This window comes from Rhinatrema bivittatum, chromosome 10 (assembly GCF_901001135.1).
Source record: "Rhinatrema bivittatum chromosome 10, aRhiBiv1.1, whole genome shotgun sequence".
Lineage (NCBI taxonomy): Eukaryota > Metazoa > Chordata > Amphibia > Gymnophiona > Rhinatrematidae > Rhinatrema > Rhinatrema bivittatum.
The window spans coordinates 42,462,748-42,489,341 of NC_042624.1; the positions used below are offsets into that span (position 1 = coordinate 42,462,748).

At 45.6% G+C, this 26,594-nt stretch overlaps 1 protein-coding gene across 4 annotated transcripts in view; it reads left to right on the plus strand.

Annotated features, from left to right (window-relative positions):
- Positions 1-26,594, plus strand: part of LOC115099712 (putative defense protein Hdd11) — a 108,324-nt gene that overhangs the window by 49,981 nt on the left and 31,749 nt on the right. For all 4 annotated transcript variants that reach the window (XM_029617461.1, XM_029617463.1, XM_029617460.1 and 1 more), the window contains exons 2-4: positions 1,769-1,967; positions 13,708-13,850; positions 26,347-26,438. In XM_029617461.1, the coding sequence (XP_029473321.1) occupies positions 1,769-1,967; positions 13,708-13,850; positions 26,347-26,438 (434 nt within the window). The remainder of the gene's footprint in view (positions 1-1,768; positions 1,968-13,707; positions 13,851-26,346; positions 26,439-26,594) is intronic.

Sequence of the window (26,594 nt, forward strand, 5' to 3'; positions counted from 1 at the left end):
ATTTGCTGGTAGAGGTGCATAACCCACTAGTTCTGGATCCACCTATCCAAATGCTAAGAAATGGGGCATTCTTGTTTGGAGTAACAAAACCACAAGACTACTCCCTAATTGGGGCCAGATTTAGGCATAGGCCTGTACCTAAGGAGCCGAATTCTTGAAGGCGCCCCAAAAACTCTGTGATGATTCCTGCTGCTCTCTGATTTCCAGGGGCAAAAACCCCCACCTTAATTTTAAATCCAGCCTTGTTCCTAATCTGAACAACCCTTTCATGAATTTAAAAAGAAGTTAATGCCCTTGATGACTGGGTGGATACAGTGTCTGGTTGCCTGAAACCTTCTTTCTTTTCTTCTTTGTACCACTGTTGAAAGAAATAAAAGAAAGGAATGAGGCCTTGACATGAATGCCCTCACCTTTCACCTCTCTCCTCCACTTTCTGCCTGGGCAGGACTGACTGCTGGTGCCTGTGGCCGTATTTGCCCACTGCACCAGTGACCTGCAGGCTTCCTTGCGAGGAATGAATGCAGCAGAACAGCTCAGGAGGGTCCTCTCCTTTTTTTAAAATGACAGCAAAATATAAAGGAGCGAACCCAGCACGTATGTCAAAATACTAAACAGCAATACAAACATGAGTGTTGATTAAACTTATAAAATCATAAAAACGTATTGTTTCTTACAGTGAGGCATCAAACTTGGACATTCACCAATAGATTTTTCTGGTGAAATACCCCACCCAATGTCATCATATGCCAGTCTTTTATGAATTTGTAACTAAGTGATAATCCATATATAAAGAATCTCAAACTGAAAAGTGGTTTACAACAGAGCCTCCAACAACAGTCAAAGCGGGATACTTAACTTATATGAAACTGTTCATGCTGCAGGCTTTTCCTTGCCAAATAGGTATCCGCGTATAAATCACCAGCTTACACGTCACAACACAGCTTTCCCACAGCTTGTTTAGTCCTGGACAAGTTCCAACATTGATGTTTCAAATATGTTCTTCTTCTTCAGGAGACTTACACCAGAGACTTCAAAAGCAAAATGAGTTCTTAAACATTTTAAAGCAGTCCTTCAAAAATGGCACCAAAACATGTGACAAAAAGAACCAATCAAAATGAGTGATTATTAAAATATTGGAATATGTCTGTTCAAAAGAATTTACCTACAACTCAGTTTTTACGTTTTAGTAGATTGTGTTCTACCACCAGTGACTGTAAGTGTCAGCCTCAAATAATGGTGTCCAATTTCATCAATATAGGATACCCGTGTCTTGTTTGAAAAAAGCCTATAAACGCGGTTTGTATTGCTATTTATGGAAATAACAGCGACATTTGTTTTGCTTTTGTGGGACAAATCTGTATGTCGTTATCCGTGTGCATCATTACTGAGGTGCTCAATGTTCTTTTTCATTTTTATGTAATCCGCCCTGTCTTTATCTTTAGGAGCAGGCAGAATATCAAATGATTAATTAACTAATTAATTAATACAATACAATCACCAAGTCCCAGTGACAGCTGCAACCCTCCAGGAGAGTATTTCTCCGCTCTATCCCTTGCTGCCACACTATGCAATCTCTGGTTTTCTTTCATAGGTTAGTAATTTATAGTGTTTTGTCTCTGGTACCTCCAACACTCCATTAAAGTAAGTATTTTTATTGAAGTGTTTATTAGAGGCTTTTTAATTCATGAATTAAACAAGGAATTTGGAAGTCCTGTATAAGAGAATAATTATCCCTTCTTTCACATTTTCTCCCTTCCTTTCTGCATAGATGACTCCTCCATTTTGCCCAATCCTTGTCCTCCTGGGACTCAGTTTTCCCCTCTGCATTTTTGCCTATGGAAATGGAAGAGTGGAAGCAGCCTGTTCCAACATGGAGCCACAGCATGGCACTACCGCCCAAACATCGCCCGCCCCTTATAACATCACCGTGAATCAACTGACGTGTAAAGAGGGCGACAGAATCACAGGTAAGGAGACAAAAAGAACATCATTTGTTACTCTTGAAATCTCATTGGAAAACTGGGAATTGGGGACGGGAACGCCTAATTTCTGTTTGTTAATGAAATGATTTCAGTTCTGGCACTGAGAACTTTCTCTCCTCCCCCAAGAGCTTACCTGTGAGAATCCATAATTACTAGAGCCTATACAGAGGACCATTCTCAGAGCAGTTTACCAAGGACAATAGGTATCTATGAGCAGCTTGCCCTGGATGAGAATTGTGCCTCTCACACGGTTAAAAGTACAAGCACATACTTTTAGCTAATGTGAGGTGTTCTCTGAGGGAGGGGGGTGGGGATATTTAGGCAGGAGTAGTAAATAGCTCACATACCTGTGATTTTCAAATGTAGGGCATGCTCTCTTAACCCGATCAGCCACCCACAGAAACAGGAGGTGTAAACGTACGCACATGGTTTGTACACGTCTATCTCGTAGCAGCTTTAGCTATAAAGTATGTATACTAAAGTGTGCAAGTATCTAGTAGTTAAGCTGTTCAAAATTGTCTCCATCATGTGCAATACAGCGTGTATGATTCCAGTGTCACTACTCCTAAGAGCTTACAATCCAATGGAGTACAGAGTTTGGGAGTGTGCTTACAGTCACCCAGTGAATGCTGGGTAGACAGTAGAACTGAAGCCTCCCATTTGCAGCTCTCTGCTCTACCCACCTATTAACACTGCCTTCATGTGTCCCATTGCATAAACTCAACACACAGCTGCTTGCTGTTAAGAACCTTCTTCACCAGCGATCCTCTCCAGTTTTGTGCATGAGGGATTACTTTTCATTAAAAATGGCCCAGAAACCTCTCTCAAAGACATTTTTTTCTAAGGCATTTCTAAGATGATGCTTTATATTACTCAATGCCATAGATTCCCAGGAGAAACAAAGCAGAACTTCATCCTTATGACTCATTTAAATAATATAATTGCTTTATTGGGCTAGATTTAGCAATAAAGCAAGCACAAAATTGTGGACGACTTCCCCCCCCAAAAAAAGAATTAACACTGAGGTGCAATTAAATTTTTGCAGAAGTGAAATTTTTTGTGAAACTTCACACAAACATTTGCTACTGTTGAATCGCTCTTGAGTCAATTTGCATGTTTTTTCAGCTCACTAGCAATTTAAAGCATGTTTTCCGAATGGCTTTGTAAATCAATAATAGCATATACTAACAATTTATAAACATGATTTTGTGCGTTATTTGGTGTTTATGCTTGCACTATCCCGTTTGCAAAGCTGTTCATTTATTTATTTATTTATTTAAAGGATTTATATACCGGAAGTTCCTGTATAATATACAGAAATATTCCTGTATAATATACATATCACCCCGGTTTACAAGGGGTGATATGTATATTATATTATTATGTATATGTATATTATATATGTATATTATATTATTTCATGGCATCAGACAATCAGCCTGAAGGTAAGGGCTGATAAAGGAGAAGACTGACAGAGGAAACAAGTCGAGCTGGAAATCTGGAATAAACCAGATGCTTGAGAGAGCAGCCAGGTAGTATGTTTTGGAAGGAAAATACCAATACATAGATTTGCATGCTGCAATAGAGCATAGAAATGCTGAGTGTGAATAATGTAATAAACAGTGCATGCAAGGAAAGACCAGGAAGATACAGAGGAATCCTAATAAGATCAAAAGTGCAATGTAGGTGCATGAAGCAATGCAGTCACAGTACTCAAATAAATATAACATGGAATGCACATACACATAGAATCTGGTGAGGCATTTTATGGGCTAATGGATAGGTGAAAATAAAGGTCATAAGAACATAAGATACGCCATACTGGGTCAGACCAAGGATCCATCAAGCCCAGTATCCTGTCTCCACCAGTGGCCAATCCAAGTCACAAGTACCTGGCAAGTACCCAAACATTAAATAAATCTCAAGCTACTGTTGCCTATTAATTAAATAGCAGTTTATGGATTTTTCCTCTAGGAACTTATCCAAACCTTTTTTAAACCCAATTACACTAACTACTATAACCACATCTTCTGGCAATGAATTCCAGAGCTTAAGTAGGCGCTGAGTGAAAAAAAATTTTCGATTTGTTTAAATGAGCTACTTGCTAACTTCATGGAGTGCTCCCTAGTCCTTCTATTATATGTGCTCCCTTTACGCCTGCTATTCCTATTTGCAATATTTGTGACTTGACATTAACTAATGGAATAGGCCTGTAGCAGGTTAATTGCTTATTATCTCTCCTGCTTCATTACTGAATTAGGATATGCATTTGTTCTTAATAGCTAAAGGAGTTATATTAGGCACTCCTGAAATCCGTTATTTATGTAAAGCCTGTTGCTGTCATTTGTTTACTTCCTATAAAGCCTGTTGTATGTAAAGCCTGTTGCTAATTTATTGTTTACTGTAAACTGAGGTGATGTATATCTTTATGTGCCGCGGTATATAAAAATCACTAAATAAATAAAAATAAATAAATATGAAAAGAGTAAATAATGATGTACATTATTAGGAATTATTAGGAAGGGAATGGTGAATAAAACAGAAAATGTCATAATATGGGCATCCAGGACCTCACTCACTCGCACCCACCCCATACAATCAAATAAACACTGAGCCATTCATTTGGGTAAAACAAGGCCGCAACTTTAATCATCCAGTGGTCCGAGCTTACATTAACTCATTAACAATAACCAGGATTTTGGTATAGCAACCACCCCCCACCAGTCTATCCGCCACCTTCCGGCAAGATAGCTTAAACCAGCCACTCGGCTCACTCTTTGGCCTCCACACACCAGGTTCCGACTCCCGCCACTCTCCTGCAAGGAGCCAACCTGTGTGGACTCCCGCCGCCAACTGCCAGGAGTCTGGTCAAGCGACCCCCGCCTCATCCGGCAAGGGGCCAGTCACTGCCAACAGCTCCAGTTGTCAACCACCGTCAGCTTTTACCAAAATCCAATTGACATAACAATAAAATTGAACCTTATGGCTCGGACCAACCGCCACAGGCACAGGCATCCTATGCACTGTGACCCCCCAAAGATGCGGCCTCGCTTTAAATAGGAAATAAAGCCTCCAAGACCTCCTGAATGGAATTTAAAAATAAGTCCAATCCTATAAAGGACAAGTGAACCCCGTCCTCCCTGAACAAACCCGTTACTTTGCCCCAGGACCATTCATACTTGATATGACGACCTCCCAATCTTGTCAACCAAGCCCCAATTTGCTGGTTTGCTTTGGACCTACACCGTCTCCATCTGATGTTATTCCATTCAGCAGGCCTCACTACAATGTCAGACCAACATAATATTGTTGTTGGCAGCAAAATAGACACTGTTATTAAGTCTTTACGTACAATATTAATAAACTCTTTAGCCGCCATCGTACCCCAGTCATTTCCCCCCAAATGAACTACAAGAGCCCGAGGAGCTGCTAGACGCCCCCGCTCCTTCAAGACACAAGGAACGAGCTCGTCCCACAACATCCCCCGGCGCCCAAGCCAGTGTACCCGAACCCCCCGACGTTGTAAGTCCAAATGAGGACCGTAAGGACGGCCGCAGGCGTGTCTGTGCCCCCAATAAGTATATGAATGCCCGATAATCCACACCGTCATAGTCTCAGGCGCAGCACCTGCAAAGAAACTGGAGTTAGAACAAGTCACTCAAAACCATCAGCTGGGCGAACATAACTCTTGTACGCACCGGACCGCCACCGGCCTATCCTCTGTATTACACCACCAGGAACCCCCGCAGATGCCGCCGCAGTTGCGGCCCCAATACGGAACGAATGGGTCCCAAAACGGCGCCCCTCCAAACCTAACACATACACCGCTTTGCGCAGGACCATCTCGAATTGATACTTCGTTAATGGCCGAAGGTTCTCATGCACCAAAAACTGTACCGCTCCCTCCGGACGCTCCTGACAATACAGCGTTGCATTTCTCACTGGACAGGAAATTAACCCCGGAACCGCCGATAACACCACGGAGGCTCCACGACCCCGTTGATCCGTCTTAGACCGCGGAATTACCAGCAAAACAGTCCGATTTGTGACTACCACATTCCGAGCCAAAAGCCCTGGGTAATCTCTGCTGTCAGCTGCCCGAGCCACTAGCTCACTAATCCGGAATGCTCCAAAAAATGCAAACACAAAAGCAACCCGAAACAATTTGGTCTCAAACGGAGAAGAACACACTGCAGACAACACCTCCCATAACGCCAACAATATATCATGCGTAATAGGCAAACGCTGATCCGATATACTTAGCGTTCCTCGAGACCAACCCGTCAACAAACGCCGCACTATAAACCTACCCGAAGGATAACCCCAACCATGTACTTTCATAAAAAATGAAAACCCCGCCAACTGTCTGCCCACCGCTGCCCGCGAACACCCGCTCGCCCTAGCGTGCTCCAGAAACCGTACCAAGGCAATATCAGAGATCGGACCCCCCCGCCCAACCCAAGGAAAACAAAAACTCTGTAACTCGTTGGGCACCCCCCACATAACCTTTCCACGTTGAAGGCGCTAATGAATCTCGCAGCATTTTCCAGGACTCAGGGAACCAAACCGCCAAAGGAAAGGCGGCACTGGGGTTCCGCACGGCTCCGCTTCCGGGGCGAGTTCTCGAAACAAGTCCCACTTGAAACGAGAAAGAGAGTCAGCCACACCGTTAGAAACTCCAGGCACGTGTCGAGCCCAGACCGTTACATTTAACAACATGCAACTTAAAATCAACTCGCGCAGAAGCTCTGACACCCTAATGCACCGCGCTGATCTCCTATTTATGACGTCAACTACACCCAGGTTATCACTCCAGAACACTACTCTCTTCCCCTTCAAGTGATCACCCCAGATATGCACTGCCACCACTATGGGAAATAATTCTAGGAAAGCGATATTCTTAGTAACCCCATAGGTTATCCAATCTGCTGGCCAACTCGCCGCATACCAAGCCCCACGAAAATAGGCCCCAAAACCCAATGAACCCGCTGCGTCTGTGAACAACTCCAGGTCGTGATTGGAACTCGGGTTGGATTGCCACAATGCCTCCCCATTAAAATTCACTAAAAATCTATCCCAAAGTCTTAGGTCATCTCGCAAAAAACGCGAATTCCGCACACGATGGTGAGACTTCTTCAGACCGGACATAGCATGTGATATCCTACGCAAAAATACCCTGCCCATAGGAATAACACGACAAGCAAAATTTAGACTACCCACAAGGGACTGCAATTCTCGCAAGGACAGCTTAGGCCTACCAATCGCCTCGCGCACCAAGTCCCGTAGATGTGCTACCTTATGCTCAGGTAAACGCGATACCATATCTTCCGAATCCAGCTCAATTCCTAAAAATACTAATTTAGTACAAGGCCCTTCTGTTTTACTTTCAGATAATGGGATCCCAAATTCCCTAGCCACCCCTTTAAAACACTTCAACACCTTATCACACTCCCCCGACCTAGCCTTACCAACAAATAGAAAATCATCCAAATAATGAACTACTAGTTTTGAACCCGACCTTTTTTGGACCACCCAATGAACGAATGAGCTGAAAGCTTCAAAATAAGCACATGCTATAGAACAACCCATAGGCATACACTTATCAAAGTAGAACTGCTGTTGAAAGCGGAATCCTAACAAGTGAAAACTGTCCGGATGTACCGGCAACAAACGAAATGCCGCTTCGATATCCGCTTTCGCCATCAGCGCTCCCGGTCCACACTGCCGAACTATTCGAACAGCAGAATCAAAAGATGCATATCGCACTGTGCATAAGTCCCTTGGAATACCATCATTCACGGACCGCCCCTCCGGGAACGACAGATTATGAATTAATCTAAACTTGCCTGGCTCCTTTTTTGGTATTACCGCTAAGGGCGATAGTACCAAATCTCTGAACGGAGTCTCCATAAAAGGGCCTGCAATACGACCCAACGCAATTTCCCCTAACAATTTGTCTTCAACAATCGTCACCATACGCCGAGCCGACGGACAATTGGCTCCTCCCCCTACCTCCCCCCTCCCCTGAAACGGTATCCTAAAACCATACCGAAAACCCTGATCTAACAACACCGCCGCCTCCCTACGCGGGTATAACTGTAACCAAGACTGCATCGCTGCTATGCGGACAGGAGTAGTTGCCAGATCAAATACTCGGCCTCCCTGCTCCTTTTGCAAACTGGGCTGCGGAAGACCCTTCCCCCGGTCGCTTAGAACACTTAGAAGCTGGGTGTCCGGCTCCGCACGCAGAACAGGCGTGTCGGAACTTACAATCCGGGAAATTGCACGTGGAGCGATTGAATCTCCAACACACATCACTGCGTCCCACGGCAACCTTTCCTGCACTACTGCCGGGGGACTCCTTCCGAAAGGGCCCTACTGATCCAGCCCCTGACCCCAATCCCTGTCCAACACTACCTGCTGACGCTTTTGCAGCCATCTGGGTTAACCATAAACCCACATCCTGGGTACCCCAGGATATAAATTTATTTTCTTCCATCCGATCCCGGAATCGCTCATCATAATTCAGCCAGGACCATCCCTCATAAGTCTTACTGGCTGCTAGTATTGCATCCGCATAACATAACAAAGCCCCATACTGGGACGGATCTTTTTTCCCCACTACACTTGCCAAACGCAAAAAGGCCCTCGTCCAATTATGGATATTACGAGCCACTTTATTGCGTGCTCCAAGGAAGCGATCTCTCTTCTCCCGTTTCTTTTTATCCTTACGCTTACCGCGCCTTCCCTCTAATAATTGGAAAATATCTATGAACTGTCGACGCCAAATTCTTCTGCGGATGGAACGCGGAACTTCTTCCCATAACTCCGTAAAGGCTACCAAAGCGGGGGCCCCATGCACTGCCACCCCTCCCCCCCCCCCTATTCCTGTCTGAACCGCTGCCCCTGAATTCGAAGAGGAAGTGGAGGACGACGAGGACGACGACGACGACCAGGACGAATCTGAGGAGCTGGATCTCTCACGCCGTCTCCTTTTCTTCGCCTTCCCTGACTTGGAAGACCCATTTCTTTTATTGTCCCTCCCCTTCTTGGCCCCTGGTAGCACCTCCCTGCTGTCAGTGTCCCTGCTATTCGACTTCTCCACCCCCATCTCACCTGGTCCGCGATCCCGCACGACGCCACCCGTATCCTGCCTTGGGAAAATAATAAACTCACCTAATTGGTCAGGCTCCACTGGCACCACGTCAGCCTCTCGCATCTGGACCTCCCGGCCCCTGTCCTCAACCACCGGCGCCTCATTTCGCCAGGACTCCCATTGCGATGGGCCTGGAACTTCTCCATCATCCTCCGCCCAATTCTCCTGCGAAAAAACAGCAGGAGCAGGAAACAGATCCGAAGCCGGCCCAGTGCCCCAAACACCTCCCATTCCAGTCCCCCCTATTTTCTTAGCACTGTCCCTCAACCCACCACATAACGACCGATCAACTCCACGGCCCTCTCCTCGCCTCCTAACGCTCCCACCTCCGCTCACAGACCGTCGAAGGCCCTCATTAGATCCCCGACTCCCTCTTATACCTACACTGAGCACACGTCCTCCCCTAAAACGCCCCTTTGCCTCACCCGGCACCCGTGCCGATGAGCCCAGCTCAGCAACTCCACTCACCCTGCGGGCCCCAACCCCCCTGCATGCCCCTCGTGCACTGCGCTCCCCAGCTCCCCCAAACCTCCCCACCATCACTCCTCTACTCCTGTTACCACGAACAAAATTGGCTGATCGCGATCTAGTGATCCCCGCACCACCACTAAATATCCAATCTTCAGCAGCAGCCACTTGCCCGACCTCCTCATTGAACACGCCGGCAGTAACAGCAGGTTCCCGACCCCTTGTCGCCACCTTACCGGTCCGCCCCTTAGACCGGGGCTTAACTGCTCTTCCGCCCCTCCCCCTAACCAAACCTGGATCAGCCCTCCCCTCGGATAAAAGCAATGACGCCTCCCCCCCTATTCCCACACCGCCTCCGGTTGCACCTCCTCTTGGAACCACACCAAAATCGCTCACCCGCTCCGGAATCGGCAAACAATCTCCGCCTGCAGCCTCCTCTCCAGGTACCCAGGCCGCCTCCTCCGATTCCAGGAACGCCGCGACGCCCCGATCCAGTTCCTCCTCCTCCCACTGTGGTCTCTGGCTAGCCATCGTGTCCGCGCCGCCGACTCTAGCACTTTTAAAAGCTAGACCCGACTGTCAGGATCCCCTCAGTACGATGAGACCGAAACGATCACTGTCGCGCGAAACAGCTGCCCTCCTTCTCGACCCAACGCCCGACTACCGCCCTGCTCCCGATCCTTGCCTAACACCCTTTCAAATTTTACACCCCAGCCAATCCAAGCCTGCCACGATCCCCCTCTCTTGCTCCCTCCGCCAATCCCCTGATCCCACGATCCTAACCCGCGCGCTCGCTCAACTACTCCATCCCCCCCCCCCTCCCCCTGGAAATCTGACGCCACTGACCTCAGCACGTTGCCTATTTTAGCCGCTTCCTCCCTTACCTCCCTCCCCCCCCCCCCGCTCGCACCCCATCGCACCGTCTCCTGAGTGGGCCTGCGCCCACATTACGCCGTCCGGCCGGACACAAGGTCCGGCCGGTCTTCCATAATGCCTCTATATCGCTCCATGCTGAGACCGCATCTTGAATACTGTGTACAATTCTGGTCACAGCATCTCAAAAAAGATATAGTTGCGATGGAGAAGGTACAGAGAAGGGCAACCAAAATAATAAAGGGGATGGAACAGGTCCCCTATGAGGAAAGACTAAAGAGGTTAGGACTGTTCAGCTTGGAGAAGAGACGGCTGAGGGGGGATATGATAGAGATGTTTAAAATCATGAGAGGACTAGAACGGGGTAAATGTGAATCAGTTATTTACTCTTTCGGATAATAGAAGGACTAGGGGGCACTCCAAGAAGTTAGCATGTGGCACATTTAAAACTAATCGGAGAAAGTTGTTTTTCACTCAGCGCACAATTAAACTCTGGAATTTGTTGCCAGAGGATGTGGTTAGTGCAGTTAGTATAGCTATGTTTAAAAAAGGATTGGATAAGTTCTTGAAGGAGAAGTCCATTCCTGCTATTAATCAGGTTGACTTAGAAAATAGTCACTGTTATTAATTGCATCAGTAGCATGGGATCTTCTTTGTGTTTGGGTACTTGCCAGGTACTTGTAGCCTGGATTGGCCACTGTTGGAAACAGGATGCTGGGCTTGATGGACCTTTTGGTCTGACCCAGTATGACATGTTCTTATGTAACCCGTTCAAGTCCTTTCATGATTTTATAGATCTGTATCATATCCCTCAGTCGTCTCTTCTCCAAACTGAACAGCCCTAACTTCCTTAGCCTTTCCTCATAGGACAGCCATTCCATGCCCTTTATCACTCCAATAAAATTCTCTCACCTACAACTTTGTGGCTGTTTCTGCACAGCCGAGTGGGCTAAGCACACTACTTTATTCCTCAGCTAAAGAAGAAGGATGCTGAATGCCATATATAGACTGCAGACACAGAGAGATGAACTGGTGATATTTTTCCTTGGACTTTCTCCAGACAGAATCCAGCTCAGAGTTTGATATTGTTTCAAAGTTCATTGATTGCATTTGAGAGTTGGACATGTTCTGCTCATTTTTTTTTTTTTTTAAGTAGGGCAGTTTCTTTGCAATCCTTGCGCCTTGTCAGTTCTTTACACTGGCCTGTTCATTCCTTGCTCTCGGGCACTGGGAAATTTTGCAAGAAGTATTCTTTGGCAAGAAGATTCTTGTAAGTGCTGAGCACATCAGTAAGCAGCAGAGCAGCAAAGGGTCACCTTAGGAAAGAAAAGAAATCACTGACTTGTCCATTTAGGGGCACTTCATGAAGTTAGCAAGTAGCTCATTTAAAACAAATAGAAGAAAATTCTTTTTAGCTGCATAAGTGCTTGCAATGTTGAAAAGTCAGCTTTTAGCTGGATAATTTGTGAGTTATCTGCTGAAATGCCTTTCAATATTGATCTCACTGAGCCTAGTAATGATTGTTTTTGCACAGTCATGTACTTGGGACCACAAACAATGATGCACTTTTTTGTATATGAACCATTGGGTGACACCGAAGCACTTGCGCAGTAATGAACCTGCAAGGCATAGGCAGTCATAAAAGAGTAGGTAATTTGGGTCAACCTTATCTTTGCTTGACATCTTCTAGATCTCGGAACCCATTTCTGGGAACAGGCCTTGGTAATAAAGTACAAATTAGTCCTGGGGGAATTCTGTGCTACTGCGGAGGGCAGAATTTGCACAGAATTAGCATAGAATTAGCATAGAAGGTGAAGGCCTCGGCGTACTGCAAATGGAGTACACCGTTCGCAGCGAAGATGTAATTTCTTAAAGACTGTCATGTAAATTGTGTTATTTTGACCAATATAAAATATGCAGAATTTTGCAGAATTTTAAGTTTTTTTGCACAGCATTCCCCCAATAACAAATGCAGCCATACTGCTGTTTAATTTTATGTGTATGTTCATTAAGGCAATAAGATCATAAAAACTTAAGAGAACCTAAGGTGTGCATTGCTGATTCAGACCAAAAGTCCATTGAATCCATTATCCTGTCCCTGACAATTGCCAATTTGGGTTATTAGGAAGTGCCCAACAGATCCCAAAAAGCAAATGTTGCTAACTTCAATTCCATCTGGTTATTAATTGTTCATGGTCTTTCCCTCCAAGAACTTGACTATGCTAGATGTCTTGACCATATCTTCTAGCAACAAATTCCATTGTTTATTTGTACACTAAGAGAAAGAAATGCTTTCTCCAGTTTGTTTTAAATCTGCTACCTGCGAGTTTCATGAAATGTCCTCTAGTCCTAGTACTATTTGAAAGTGAAAATAAACATTCGCTATTTACTGTTCCACACGCTCATGATTTTATAAACCTCTGTCGTAGTTCCTTTCGGTCATCCCTTAAAGCTGAAGATTCCTGACCTGATCAGCCTTTCTTGAAATGGGGGCAACCAGCACTGCACACAGTACTCAAGGTGCACTCACACCCTAGAGCCATCTAGAGTTTTATTCTCCATTTCTTTCTGAACATTTCCTCCTAACATTTTTTGCTTTTATGACAACTGCCACAAACTAAGCTGAGGATGGCAATGGCAACACTGCATTTTTTCACCACCAGGTGTCAGCTGCTGTTGGTCACTGCCTTACCTACACAGTTGTGCATCTTTGCTTGTCCTATAGCAACTCAGCCTCTCAGTTTGTAGTGTGACATGGGTTCTTCCCATTTTCTCTGTGAAGAAAATACATCGTGCAGCTAGCCATATAGTTTATTAAACTTCTTTAAAGTGTTAATTTTTATCTTTTTGAAATGCCTCTGTCACCACAGTCTCCTGGGATCTTCTTGCGGGGTATGTTTTGACTACCTTTTGAGTTTAGTGATGTGTTAAAATTCTTATTTGTCTTCACTTCCATATTTTAGATTACACACTAAATGATATTGTGTATGTATTTTATGATTTCTGCACTACTGACTAGGTTAGTGGTCTAAAAATCTTTGTAAGTAAATAATAAATGAATGAAATTGAAAGAAAATATGCCAAATAAGTAGTCTTCGTTACATTGTGCTTATATCTAGGGAATGTAAAATCTTAATTTACAGAATCCTTATTCTGCTAGTTTAGGTGACTTAAATTTGTGATGAATCCCAGAAACTGTTTCACCAAACCGTCCTTCTTGCATTTCAGTGACCATCACAGGTAATCCGAGTACCACTACCTTTGAGGGATTTCTTCTGCAAGTAAGGTCCACTTCACAGGGAGACAAACCCCTGGGCTCCTTTGTCATCAGTAACGCAGATGCGCAGACACTAACCTGCACTACTGCTTCTGTAAGTCCTCACTACATGAGATCTGCAATATAAAGTGAATAAAGCATGTGGCAGGTTAGAAGTCCAGTGGGCACATGTACTCCTACAAAGCTTGAATGTTTATTAGAGTTGGAAAGAATTCATTGTAAAAAGCTAAAGGAGCTGCCAGAATTAAATTTTTTTATTTTTTTTGCTATTTTAATACTTTGGAAAGTACTGAAAATGGATAGCTAGTTGTCTTTTTTTTTTTCTTGTTTTTATAATTTTTTCTCTTTTGCTGCTGTATTGATCAACCCATAATTCTTTGCACTGACCTAGGGGCCTATATAATAAACTTTAATGTGCACGCTAATAACAGCATGCTATTTAGGAAGGCCTTAATATGTATGTTAAAGTGGTTCTAGAACAGTGGTCCCCAACCTTTTTTGCACCAGGGGCCGGCTTCAAGTAAGACCATTTATCCATGGCCTGGTGGGGTGGGGGTGGGGCAGGGGCGGGGCTTTGGTCATATGGGGCGGGGTTATGGAAGGGGTTGGATTTTAGTGCATACTCATCATTTAATAATGACATTTATAATGTGAATGTGACTCAACTCACCATAGGTTCTCACATGCATGACACACTGACCCATGATCGTGACGGGGCTAGATGTAAAAGTACAGTTTGCATCCACGGGAACCCCCCTGACTCACAATAATGGATGTAAAGCAGAATTATGACATTCCCCATACAATTCACCCTACAAAAAAGATATTCTGGTTCCGGTGTCATCTCCATAACAGCAACTCAAAATCCTTCTACTTCCAGGCTCAATAGCCCTTCTTATGAAAAGACAGCAGTTTACCACCAATGCATGTCCTCTTGAGAAAACACAACAAATAAGACTGATACAAAACGCTTACATGCTAGTAAAATATCTCATCTCGGTAACAGACACAGAACCGACCTAACATACTCCCAGGATCTGTAGTAATGCACATAAACTAATCCGCACACAGTTACACCTGTATTATAGAATACACTCAAACAGGAGCAACCCTATCTATGAAAAGGCAACATTACAAATATTAAATCAGGTCCTAAAAACCAATACACCTCTTATTAGGAACTAGCAAGCAGCTATACATCCCCACACAGAAATAATTGTAAAACTATACTAATAAACAGAATAAATGTTTCAAAACAGCTATGAACAGAATAACATCCAACAATTAAAAACTCATAAAAACTGTTAAACATTCTCCAAACACCAATAAAATATTTCAAAAAAGCAGACATCACATAATTAAAATGGCAGTCAATCAAGAAAAATAAAACTTAAAAAGCCACCTTTACTTACCCCCTCCAGCAGCTCTCCTACTCCCCTTCCATGCAGGCCATGGCACACACCAGAAGCAGCAGTAGAAGCTAAGCTCTATACTCATGGTCCTCTTCCTTAGTGCCCTTGTCTCTCACACACACACACACACCATACCAGTCATGCCCCCATGACCAGTTTCTGTCTCTCACACACCAATCATCTCCCAGTCTTTGACACACACACACCAGTCACCTTCCTGAACAGTTTCTATCATGCCATACACACACACAGGCTTCCCACTCCCGTGTTCTACTTACATATATGGGCTTCTCACTCTCATAATCACTTTCTCTGTCTCTCTCTCTCTCTCACACACACACACACACTCACCAGTCTCTCACCCCCATGCTTGTTCTCTCCACATGCACAGGCTTCTCATTCCCATAATCACTTTTGTTTCTCTCTCACACACACACACACAAAGGCTTCCCACTCCCATGTTCTCTTTCAGATATACAGGCTTCTCACTCCCATGCTGTGTCTCACACACACCCAGGTTTCTCACTCCCATGCTCACTCTTCACATGCACAGGCTTCTCATTCCCATAATCACTTTCTCTCTGTTACACATACACACACACCAGTCTCTCTTATTTCCATGCCCACTCTCCACGTGCATAGGCTTCTCATTCCCTGAATCACATTCTTTCTCTCACATTCACACACACCAGTCTCTTTCTCTCACACACCCCGTCACCTTACCAACCAGTCTCTCTCTCTCATGCATGCACACACACACACAGGCTTCTCACTCCCATGCTTTTTTTCACAACCCCCCCCCCACACACACACACAAACACACACACACAACATCAGGCTTCTTACGCCCCATGCTTTTTCACATACCCAGATTTGTCACTTCCATGCTTTTTCTCTCTCTCACACATACACATCAGTCATCTCCCTGAGCAATCACTTTCATTGTCTCTCACATATACACACACACACCAGCTCTCTGACCAGTTTCACTCAATCACACACAGGCAGGCTGGCTGCTTCACTCTCTTTCTCTCCCTCACTTCCCGAGCACAAATGGTAGCTGCAGCAGCCTCCTCCTCCAGCCCCCAAAGGCCAAGAAAGAAGAATCCCATCGGCTGCGGGAGGCTTATGCTGCTGTCTCCTTTCCCGATTATCGTCTGCTTTGATTGCTCGGGGGCCGCTGCTGCTGCCGCCGCTGCTACTTTTCCATGCGGCATGGCCTTTCTCCTTCCCGCGCACCGCTCTGTGTATCACTTCCTGTTCCGGGTCCCGGGGGGGGGGGGGGGGGCAGGCGCGGGAAGAAGAAAAGGCCAGCCGCATGTGCCATATCTTCTTGCACCGCTGTCGTTCCTACTGGGCTTGAACGTGCTGATAGCCCGGCGGCAATGGCTGCAGGGAAGGAAGAGCAGCGTGAGAGACCGGGAGCACGCGACATATCTGCCGATGCTTGGCGGCGCCGTGGACCGGCAAAAAACCCCCAACGGCCCGGTCCTGGTCCGTGGACCGGTGGTTGGGGACCCCTGTTCTAGAAGACAGTGCAAGCATGAAAAACTGTGAGCCTGTGCATGCAAACGAGAGGTTGAGTGCTTGGTAAATTTGCTGACGCTTCATACTATTTTCTAAGCATTTGGTAAACAGCCATTGTTTAATATCTGCTTGGGCCTGGTGTTGACCAGCTTCCACGCACAGTGCCATTTAAAACCCCTACTGCTAAACGACTCGAAGTGAATGAACCAGTTTAACAGAGGGATTTCCTCCTTCTATAGCACTAATAAACTGGGGCATACTTCTGCATCCCCTCCCCCCATCCACCTCCGAGTTCAAAGTTCCCACAAAGTGCCAGTTCCTTCAGTACCCTTATACCCCCACTCAAGTACCCAACTGATTGCGTGCGCACACACACACACACCCTAGAAGGTGAAGGCCCCATTGCAGAGGGTCCCAGGTCTTCACAGGAAGGAGGGAAAGCCCAGCTGCACTGCCTGCAGTGCTACGTGACATGGAATGGCACTACTATAACATGAGACTCCAATGTGGGATGGTGTCAAAAGCTTTGCTGAAATCCAGGTAAACCATATCCAGTACCTACCCTTGATCTAATTCTCTAGTCATCTAGTAAATCAGATTTTGAAGGCTTCTTACAGTGCTTATCCCCATATTTATGGATAAACAAACTCGGTACTCAGCCAGGTTAGAAGCATTTATTGGTATGCAAAATAAGACAGAGTATCAGGAAGGAGAGACAAATGACCTGACAATCACTGTTGGAGCTCCTTCAGTTTTCTATCTGCACATTTGCTGCTTATATAGAAAATGTCTTTGTTTACCAGTTTCCTCTTATTTCAGCACATCATGACAGTTGGTTCTGTTTCTTTTCATCTTAGGCTAGCCCATTATTGTTGCTCCACCATTAGTATCTTTTCTCTTCCCACAGGCTATCTCCCTTCTATCTGAGTTTCAGTCTTACCACAATGCCAGTGGTTTCGGCATCATGGGTCCCTTTTGTCTGGTTGTCAGGTCTCCCTGCTGGCAATATTTCTTTTTCTGATTTGGATCATGAGCAGCACAGCTGCAGTTCTGTGTGTACACATTATGTCTGCTAGAGCTGTCTCTTGCTCTTCAGATATATAATTTGTATTGCTGTCAAACAATAACAATAAAGATCACAGTTACATTTTACCTGAGTGAGACAGCGCAATGTTTACAGAACTCATGAACCCCTGCCCCCCCTTCACCCACCCCCCTTCATGCTACACGACATCATGGTAATGGATGAGTATAAGTCTATCAAGGTGAACGTAATCCGAGAAAGATGGTGTCCAAAAACGGAACGTCTTTAAGCGTTGTCTGGCGATGATGACAAATGTCTCCAGGTGGTATATGAATTCCAAATTTGTGCAGATTATGGTGCTTGAGGGCCGTCAGGTGATAGAGCGCACACATCCTCTCAATGCGAGTCAGCAACTCAAACGGGTCGGTGGTTGAAGCCTTTTCCAGGTTGCGGCAATTTCAAGCTTGGTGGCAGTGCATACTTGATGTATAAAAAGTTGCATAGGCTGTGAGAGGGAATCATCCAGAATGTGGAAAAGCATAAGTTCTTTGAGTTGAAGAGGAACTTTCAGTATGTCCTGGAGTGTTTCCAAAATATATTGCCAGACTTGTTGAATATGTACACAATCCCACCACATATGTAAATAGGTTTCGGGTTGAATGCAGTTTCTCCAACAGAGGGGACTATTGTGTGGAGAGTATTTATGTAGTCGAGCAGGTGTAATATGCCATCTATTAAGCACCTTATAGTTGGCTTCCATGAGTCTCGTGGAGACACTGCCTGTAGCATGTTTAGAGTAAATCAATAGCCATTCATCATCGGAGAGAATTTTACCAAGGTCCTGTTCCCAAGCTTTGACATGAGTGGGTTTGCTTGGTAGTCAGGCATTCAATAATTTATATAGTTTAGATATCAGACCCCTAGGTGGGCAAGGGTTTGAGCAGTAGCCCTCAAATAGGGAGTGCTCCAGGGACAATAAGCTTTGGCACCTAATCACATATAGAAAATGCCGTATTTGCAAAAAGGCAATGTATTCGCTAGTGGGAAGGTGATAGGTTGCCTGCAATGTAGGGAATGAGGGAATAGACCCCTGTGAGAGGATATGGGTTATCAGGGTGATGCCCATATTCTTCCACGTTAAAAAGGCTGATTTGAGTAAGCTTGGTGGGAAGGAGACATTGTGAAATAAAGAAGTCTGGTGGAAGTAAGACGTTTCTCCCACCAGTTTGCTCTAACTGAACCCAATGCTTGACTTCATGTATGCCATGCCAGTCTATGATGGGTTGGAGCTGAGCAGCAGCTTAATACCTCTTAAGATTAGGGAGGCTGATATCTCCATGTTCCTTAGCTTGAGAAAGTACTGCCTGGCAACTCAGGGAGGCCTGTGGGTTCACAGAAAACGGTGCAACTTGCGCTGCCATGCTTTCAATAATGTGTTGCTAATGATAATGGGTAGAGTTTGGAAAAGATAAAGAAATCGGGGCAGTATATTCATTTTAATTGTAGCTAAGCGCTCTAACCAGGTCAGGGGAAGCCGGTTCCACTTATCCAAGTCCTTATCAATGTTTTGAATCAAAGATATATATATATATAGTTCAACTGGAAGAGTTGAGAGTTACATTTGCCAATTTGAACCCCCAAGTATTTGATTTTAGAAGTGGTCCATTTGAAAGTGTGATGCGCCTTGAGGTATGCTATCTCCGTGGGAGGGCAAGATATGTTCAATATCTCCGACGTCCCAGTTAATTTTAAATCTTGAGACTGCACTGAATTTAGCAAGCTCCAGTTTTATCGCTGGTAAGGAGGTAGTGGAGTGACTCACAGTAAATAAGATGTCGTCTGCAAATAAAGACATTTTGTACTGTTGTACTATTGTGAGCTTAGAGGGAACCCCTCAATGCTGGTGTTGGATCATATATTAATGGCAAGGGGCTCTAAAAAGATAGCAAAAAGAATAAGGGAAAGTGGGCAGCCTTGCCTTGTGCCACGCTGAACATGGAAGGATCAGAGTATTTGCCATTGATCTTTAGACGTGCTGTGGGAGAGTCGTATAGAGCCTGGAGCCGATTTCAGAAGTATTCTCCAAACTTCATGGCATCAAGTATTTGGAAGAGGAAAGGCCAGTGGACCATATCAAAAGCCTTTTCTGCAATGATGGCTAGTAGGAGATTGGAGAAGTGCTGTTTGGAGGTTCCCCATAGGATGTTAATGATGTCCTGCACATTATCGCTGGCCATCCGGCCTGGGATAAACCCAGCTTGGTCTGAATGTATAAGCTGTGCTATGAAGCAATTTAACCTATCTGCTAGAATTTTAGCCAGTATTTTGAGATCTAGATTAATAAGAGATATTGGCCGGTATGAGGCACATAGTGCAGGGTCTTTACCCAGTTTAGCTATAATGGTGATACCAGCCATGTTGGAGTCTCCATGGGCTTGGATATGTGACACTAAATGGGGTCCAAACGTTTTGTAAAATTTGGCTGTGAAACCGTCGGGGCCCGGAGCCTTTCCCGCTTTGAGATTTTTATAATGTTTAGTATCTCAGGGGTTGTGATTTCGGCATTGAGATGGTCACACATTTCTTGGGAGAGATACGGCAAGGTGGCCGATCGTAGATAGTGATCTATAGCCGAATTTTGGATGTGGGATTCAGCCACATAGAGTGTTTGATAAAATTTAAGAAATTGTTGGGTGATTGCTGAGTTAGATGATTCAATTTGGCCCTGATCGTTTTTGATTTTGAGAATGTGATTTTGGTAGATGTTTTTTTTAATTGATGGGCTAGCAGTTTTCCGGCTTTGTTACCTCCTTCAAAGTATGCTTGGCGGGTTATGGCTAGGGAATGGGCTATACGACCCAACTCCAACCCGTGTAAGTCCTCTCATGCTTTAAATAAGCGGGACAGTATTTGTGGAAAGCCAGTACTAGTATGCTGTCTTGTCAGTGATATTATTTGATCTCTAAGGAGAGAGCATGCCGATTCTCTTTTCTTTTTTAAATAAGAGGCTCGGGAAATAAAATGGCCACTTATAAAAGATTTAAAGCAATCCCAGACCAATGTTGGGGAGGTCACAGAGTCTATATTGATAAAAAAGAATTCTGTGATTGTCTGAGTAGTAATCTTAATGCAAGAGGTATCGTGTAGTAAAGAATCATTAAGCATGAAATCTGCAGCCATGCTCCCCTCCTTTAAGTTGGAGGTCCAAAAGTATTGGTGCATGGTCCGACCATGTGATTATCCCTATCTTTGATTTTTGCATCAGATGGTATAGATCCTTGTCTATCAATAGTCAATCCTGGAGTAGGAATCGTGCGCCTAGGAATAATAGGAGTAGGAACGTGAGTGCGGATAACGGGCCCGCCATGCATCAACTAGTTGGAACTCCGTCATCAAATCCTTAAGGGCACAGGTATGTGGCGGAGTGATGGAAGATCGGCCTTTAGAGGTATCTAAGATTGGAGAGAGAGTGACATTTAAATCACTTCCCATTATAAGCCTTCCATCAGTATGTTGTAATAGAATTTGATGAAGTTCCTTAAAGAAGTCAGCCTGCTCTCTATTAGGGGCATATACATTTAAAAGTGTATAAGCTGTCTCATTAATCTTAACTCACAATAATAGATACCGTCCTTAGGATCCTGGATACTCAGAGTGCATTCAAATATTAGAGTGGAGGCAAATAGAATGCCCACCCCCACATACTTGGCTGCTTTACTATTAGCTGCATAGTACTGATGGTTGTATTTAGAGGATTTCATGAGTGATTCATGCCTCCTGGAAAGGTGAGTCTCCTGTATAAAGACTATTTCGGGTGTAGACCCTTCTAATTCTTTATAGAAAAGAGATCGCTTTTGCGGAGAGTTCAGCCCCTTAGTATTTATGGAGAGGATTATTAAGTTTGCCATAATGGTAGTAAAGAAGTTAAAGCCCTAATAGAATCAGGAAACTCACCCTTCAGGGAGAGACTGACAAGGCAGTTAGGAATGCTGTAGATAAATGGAGTCATTAGCAGCAAAAGTACACCAGGAGTCATTGCGGATACATCAAGTGAGAACCCGGGGATACGAGAGAAATCCAAGGTCACCATATACATCCTAAAATAGTTTATAGTTGTACAGACAGTTGATACAGTTTGTGTAACATGAACCCCCTGAGGGCATCCCATGCCCTCGTAACCCTTGTAAATGCCTGCCTTAACCTCCAAGCAGGCTTTCTCCATCCTGTTTCCCGGAGGGAATATACGTCACCAACAGAGGGGAGGTCCCGTACCCATCTTCCGGTCTGATATCTCAGGATGTTAAAAATTACAACAGAACTATCAAGCGGCATCTGATCCCAAAAAAAAAGAAGAAATAGTTAGTAAGGTAAATCACATCGGGTGATTATGTTGATCACTTCTAGAGTCCAAAAATACAGCTGTTAGTCACTAGCTTGTGGTTGCTGTTCCTAGGAGCTGAGAAGTGTTCAAGATGGTTCTGGGCCATGCGAGGGATCGCCCATGTGCCGGCACAGTTTGCTATTGCATTTGCCAGCTCTCTGCCAGGCCGGGTATGGCATTCGCGGAGCCTGAGGTGTTTGTGCTTTGGCAGGCAGTTGAGTGCTAGCAAAGCCCTGTGAAGTTAGGATCAATGGAGCATCTTCAGGGGCTAAATTTTGTGCAAGACCCCGTCTAGGGTAAAGAGGAGCCCAAACGGGTGGAGCCAGCAGTATTTTACATTTTTACCCCTGAGGAAGATGGTTATTTCTCTTAGCGCTTGTCTGTTTTGCAGGGAGGCTGCGGAGAGATCAGGATAAACAGAGACTTCGTGGCCTTCCCATGACAAAGATGTTTGTGATCTGGCAGCTGTGGCAATTAGTTCCTTGACAAAGAAGTCCTTAAAACATACAATGATGTCCCTGCTTTTATTTAATTGGGGAGCTCTAAGAGCCCTGTGCGCCCGGTCTAGTTTTATTTCAGGAGGTGCATAGTCTGGGCCCAGGTTTGCTTCTGTGAGCAGGTGGAGGCAGAATTTAGTGATGATAGCATGGCAATCTTCGGGGCCCGCATATTCGAATATGCCTTGTTGGGCTTTGGCATGTAAAAACTCGCAGTCAGCTTTATTGTTTTTGGAAAGTTCATGCTGACAGTTGAGACGCACATCTAATTCGTTGATGCGGTGCCCCATGGATGTAATTCTTCCCAAAGTGTTTGGCAGTTGAGGGAGTTTGTGTTGCTGTTACTGAGATGACACCAGAATTTAAATATAATTGTTTTACATGTTGATCTGTAAAGTGAAATATTCTGCTCTGTACCTGTTGGGAGGTGTTTCTGTGGATGTGGGGTGTGTGTTAGAGAACCAGAGGTGCAGGGTTTATATTAAGATTTTGCCCCTAATTTTTTATTTATTTATTTTAAAAACTTATATATACCGATGTTCGTAGACATATCACATCCTGTACAGATTCCAGACTTCACTCCCATGTAGAAGAATTGGTTGCATGATGCTATCAAATGATTTTAATGGTACTTATACTGGGTAGTTGAAACTGACTGTGGGGGGGGGTGTTCTTTATTACATGGAAGGCCCTTAAGTCAAATTCTTGTAGTGTCTTTTGTAGCCAATTTAAAGGCAGTGGACCCTCTTTGGGGTAGTCCTTCCAAATGGGTTTGTTTTGCACATATAAACTAATCCTTTGGTCAAGGCACCGTTATTGTTTTGCACGTACCATGACTGGAATGAACCTCATTCGTAAGAAAGGTCACATTGGTTTCAATCTCAGTCTCTCAATGACTACTTATGCTCTCCTTAAAATGTGTATGGTGCCAAAGAGAGCATTCTTCTGGAGTTCATAGAATGTAATATGTACAGCCACTATATCTAGGTGTTGTGCCTCTCTGTACACAGGCCTTCTGATAGCACATCATTGCTCTGGGGGTAGACGTAAAGTATGGAAATATAACTTTGGCTTGCTCCCTCCATACCTAGCTTACTCCTTGCTGTATGCCCCAAATACTTCTATCTAGAGATGGCCATTGGCACTTAGGGGAAGCTGCTATGCCTAGTCCTGGGCCCTGCAGCACTCGCAGCAGCAGATGGTGAAAGCGTGAATTCAGGAAGCAGGTGCTGAAGGGCCCATCTTCTCCTGGCCTGCAGGAGGGCAAGGTCTACAAGCAGGTTCAGTTTCCAGTCTCACTGCCTGCTGCTAACACCTCTGTCACTTGAGGGTAACAATGAAGTCCACAAAATGTTTGGGTGCCACCTATATGCCTCTTAAGTTTGTTTTTTTTAATCTCCTTCTCTTCCCCAAGGTTCTTCTTCATCTTCTTCTCACATGCCCACAGAGTTCACGCTCTCTCTCCCTTCCTTTCCCTTAGGATAGGTTCTTCTCTATTTCTTCCTGCCCCCTTTTCTACAGGTTCCTCTCCCACTTCCTCCTCCTCCTCACAGTCCTTTCTATATCCCCATCCTCCCCCTCGGTATTACGTGGCGGTGTTTTCGTGTGCCCTTGGGCCTCCGCCCGACCCCAGATGGATCCAGGGCCGAACCAAGGGATGACGGGGTGTTCCAGCATGGCTGATGGTCTTACCCTCTGCCAGGCCTGTAAGCTCCCAAGGCCAACAGAAAGATGTTGGAATGTGAATGGTCCTCCGACCATTCCGAGCCCTTTCGGACCTGCCGCTTAGATCAGCATAGAGCAGCAGGCCTGGCCTGAGGACGAGGGCAGACAGGCCTTGACATGAAGACATGACACCAAGGCTGATGCGGACAGCATCAGAGACGAGGACTGGAACAAGACATGACACCAAGGTAGTTGAGGACATGACACCAAGGCTGATGCGACGGCATCCCGGACCAGGGTCGATGCGACGATCAGGAACAAGACGTTGAAGCAAAGACATGATACCAAGACTGATGCAACGGCATCCAGGACAAGACGAGGAACTTGATGAAATCCAGACGAGATGAGAAGCTGGGAGGGTGAACATTGGCACTGCCTCTCAGGGCACCCTACTCAGCCCACCTTCACGGGCGGACCCAATGGGCTGGTCACGGACCACCCTGTCCCACTGCGTGCCCTACACAGCCCGAGGAGGCTGGTAACAGACCACGCGGAGAGCGGAACAAGCGCAGGGAAGAGTCCAGTCGAGGTGGGACTCCGACGACGGAGCCAGATATCATCCGAAGCACCACAAAGGCTGGCAGAACATGACGGCTCAGGAGCACAGGACACCAGTCCACCTGCTGGCCACTCCAACTCAGGAAAGACGTCGTCCGAGGGACCAAGGCCGGCAGGACCAGAAGGCTCAGGAGCGCTGAAGACACAGGAACAAGACACCAAGGAACCTGGAACATCAGGAAGCGGAAGATCAAGACGAGACACCAGAACATCTGGACGGGGACCTCAGGCAATCAAGACGTGACATGACATGAAGACGAAACGATGAGGAGCTCCACGAAGAAGACCTGACGGAGCTCTGGCAGGCAGGAGCCTCCAGAATGAAGTAACTCCGATGCAAGGCAAGGAACCATGACAAGACCAGCCCTTTTATAGGGCTGTACAGGAAATCAGTCCATAGGTGGGGCCAGCTACACTTCCTGTGGCTGGCCTTTTAAATTCAGTAGAGAGGCGTGGCTGCGCGCCTAGGAGGAAGGAAGCAGGAACTGTGCAGGACTGTGGACAGCGGTCCTGCACCGACGTCCTCGTGTATGAGCAGGGCTGGGCCTGGAGGCAGGCCCCGATGATGGCAGCGGCTCCAGCTGCTGCAGGAGGCCCTGGGGGCGGCTCCAACCACTAATTGAGCCCGGGGATGTGGCCTTCTGGCCACGAAGATGAAGATGACGGCGGTGGCGGCTTCCAGCCGCGAAGAAGGTAGAAAGTCCGAGGCTCCAGCCGAGGTGAAGAGGAGACCCAATGGGCGGCCTCCGGGCCATAGGGGAAGGCAAGTCTGCGGCTCCAGCCGTGTGGGAAGGCCCGACTCCGGCGGCATCCGTGCTGCATCGGGCAAGCAGCGTGGGATGAGGTGAGCAGTGACTGCTCGCGGGGGAGCCCGCGGGCAGGGTTCCTAACACTCGGTCTCAAAGTGTTTAGGGCACAGTAGTATGGCCAGCAGGGTGGGGACACAGTGAGCATGGCACACACTTCCCTTGTATAGGGGAAGTGGGAAGAGGGGTAGACGTAGAGACGGGGTCACCATGCTGACAGCCTGCCATCACTGCCACTGGTCTGACTGCTAGAGAGGAGGGGAGATTGAGGAAGGTCGATCTGACTTTTACCAAGGCGATGTCCTATATTCCTGGGATGTATCCGTGGACTCCATAAAGCAGGAGTCAATGTGTAGAGCTGTTACTATTAATAAAAAAGAGAGAATTCTTAAATTGCCCCCTTCAGGGCCCTCCCTAGGCCTCCATTTGCTTTTTCATTTGAAGAGAGAGATACTTTGATCCACTATTATTACCATCAGAGTGTCTGGGTCCCACATTCAGACAGTGACAGGTAGTAAGTATTCATTCACTTACGACTTATTCCTTATTGAGGAATTTTAGGAACTCTGCTGATCAGTGCTTTGCCATTTAGATTGAATGAAGATTCTATTTTCAGGTTGAACTTGTGCTTCCATCTTGTTTTTTGTTTTTTTCTAACAGAGTGCCTTAAGTCACACATCTGACACGAAGAAAACTAGCATTCAGGCGACTTGGATCGTTCCCAGGGGCATTCCCAGTGACATCCAGATGAGGTAATTCACTCCTTCATGCCTCTTAATAATCAATGTCCTGGGTATACTTTAAAAATAAATGTTATAGTATGAATAGGCTCTGGAAAAGAAAACCCAGTGTACTTTATTTCAGCAGGGATCAAGTTACCTGCCATAGAATAGGGAACAATAGCTAAT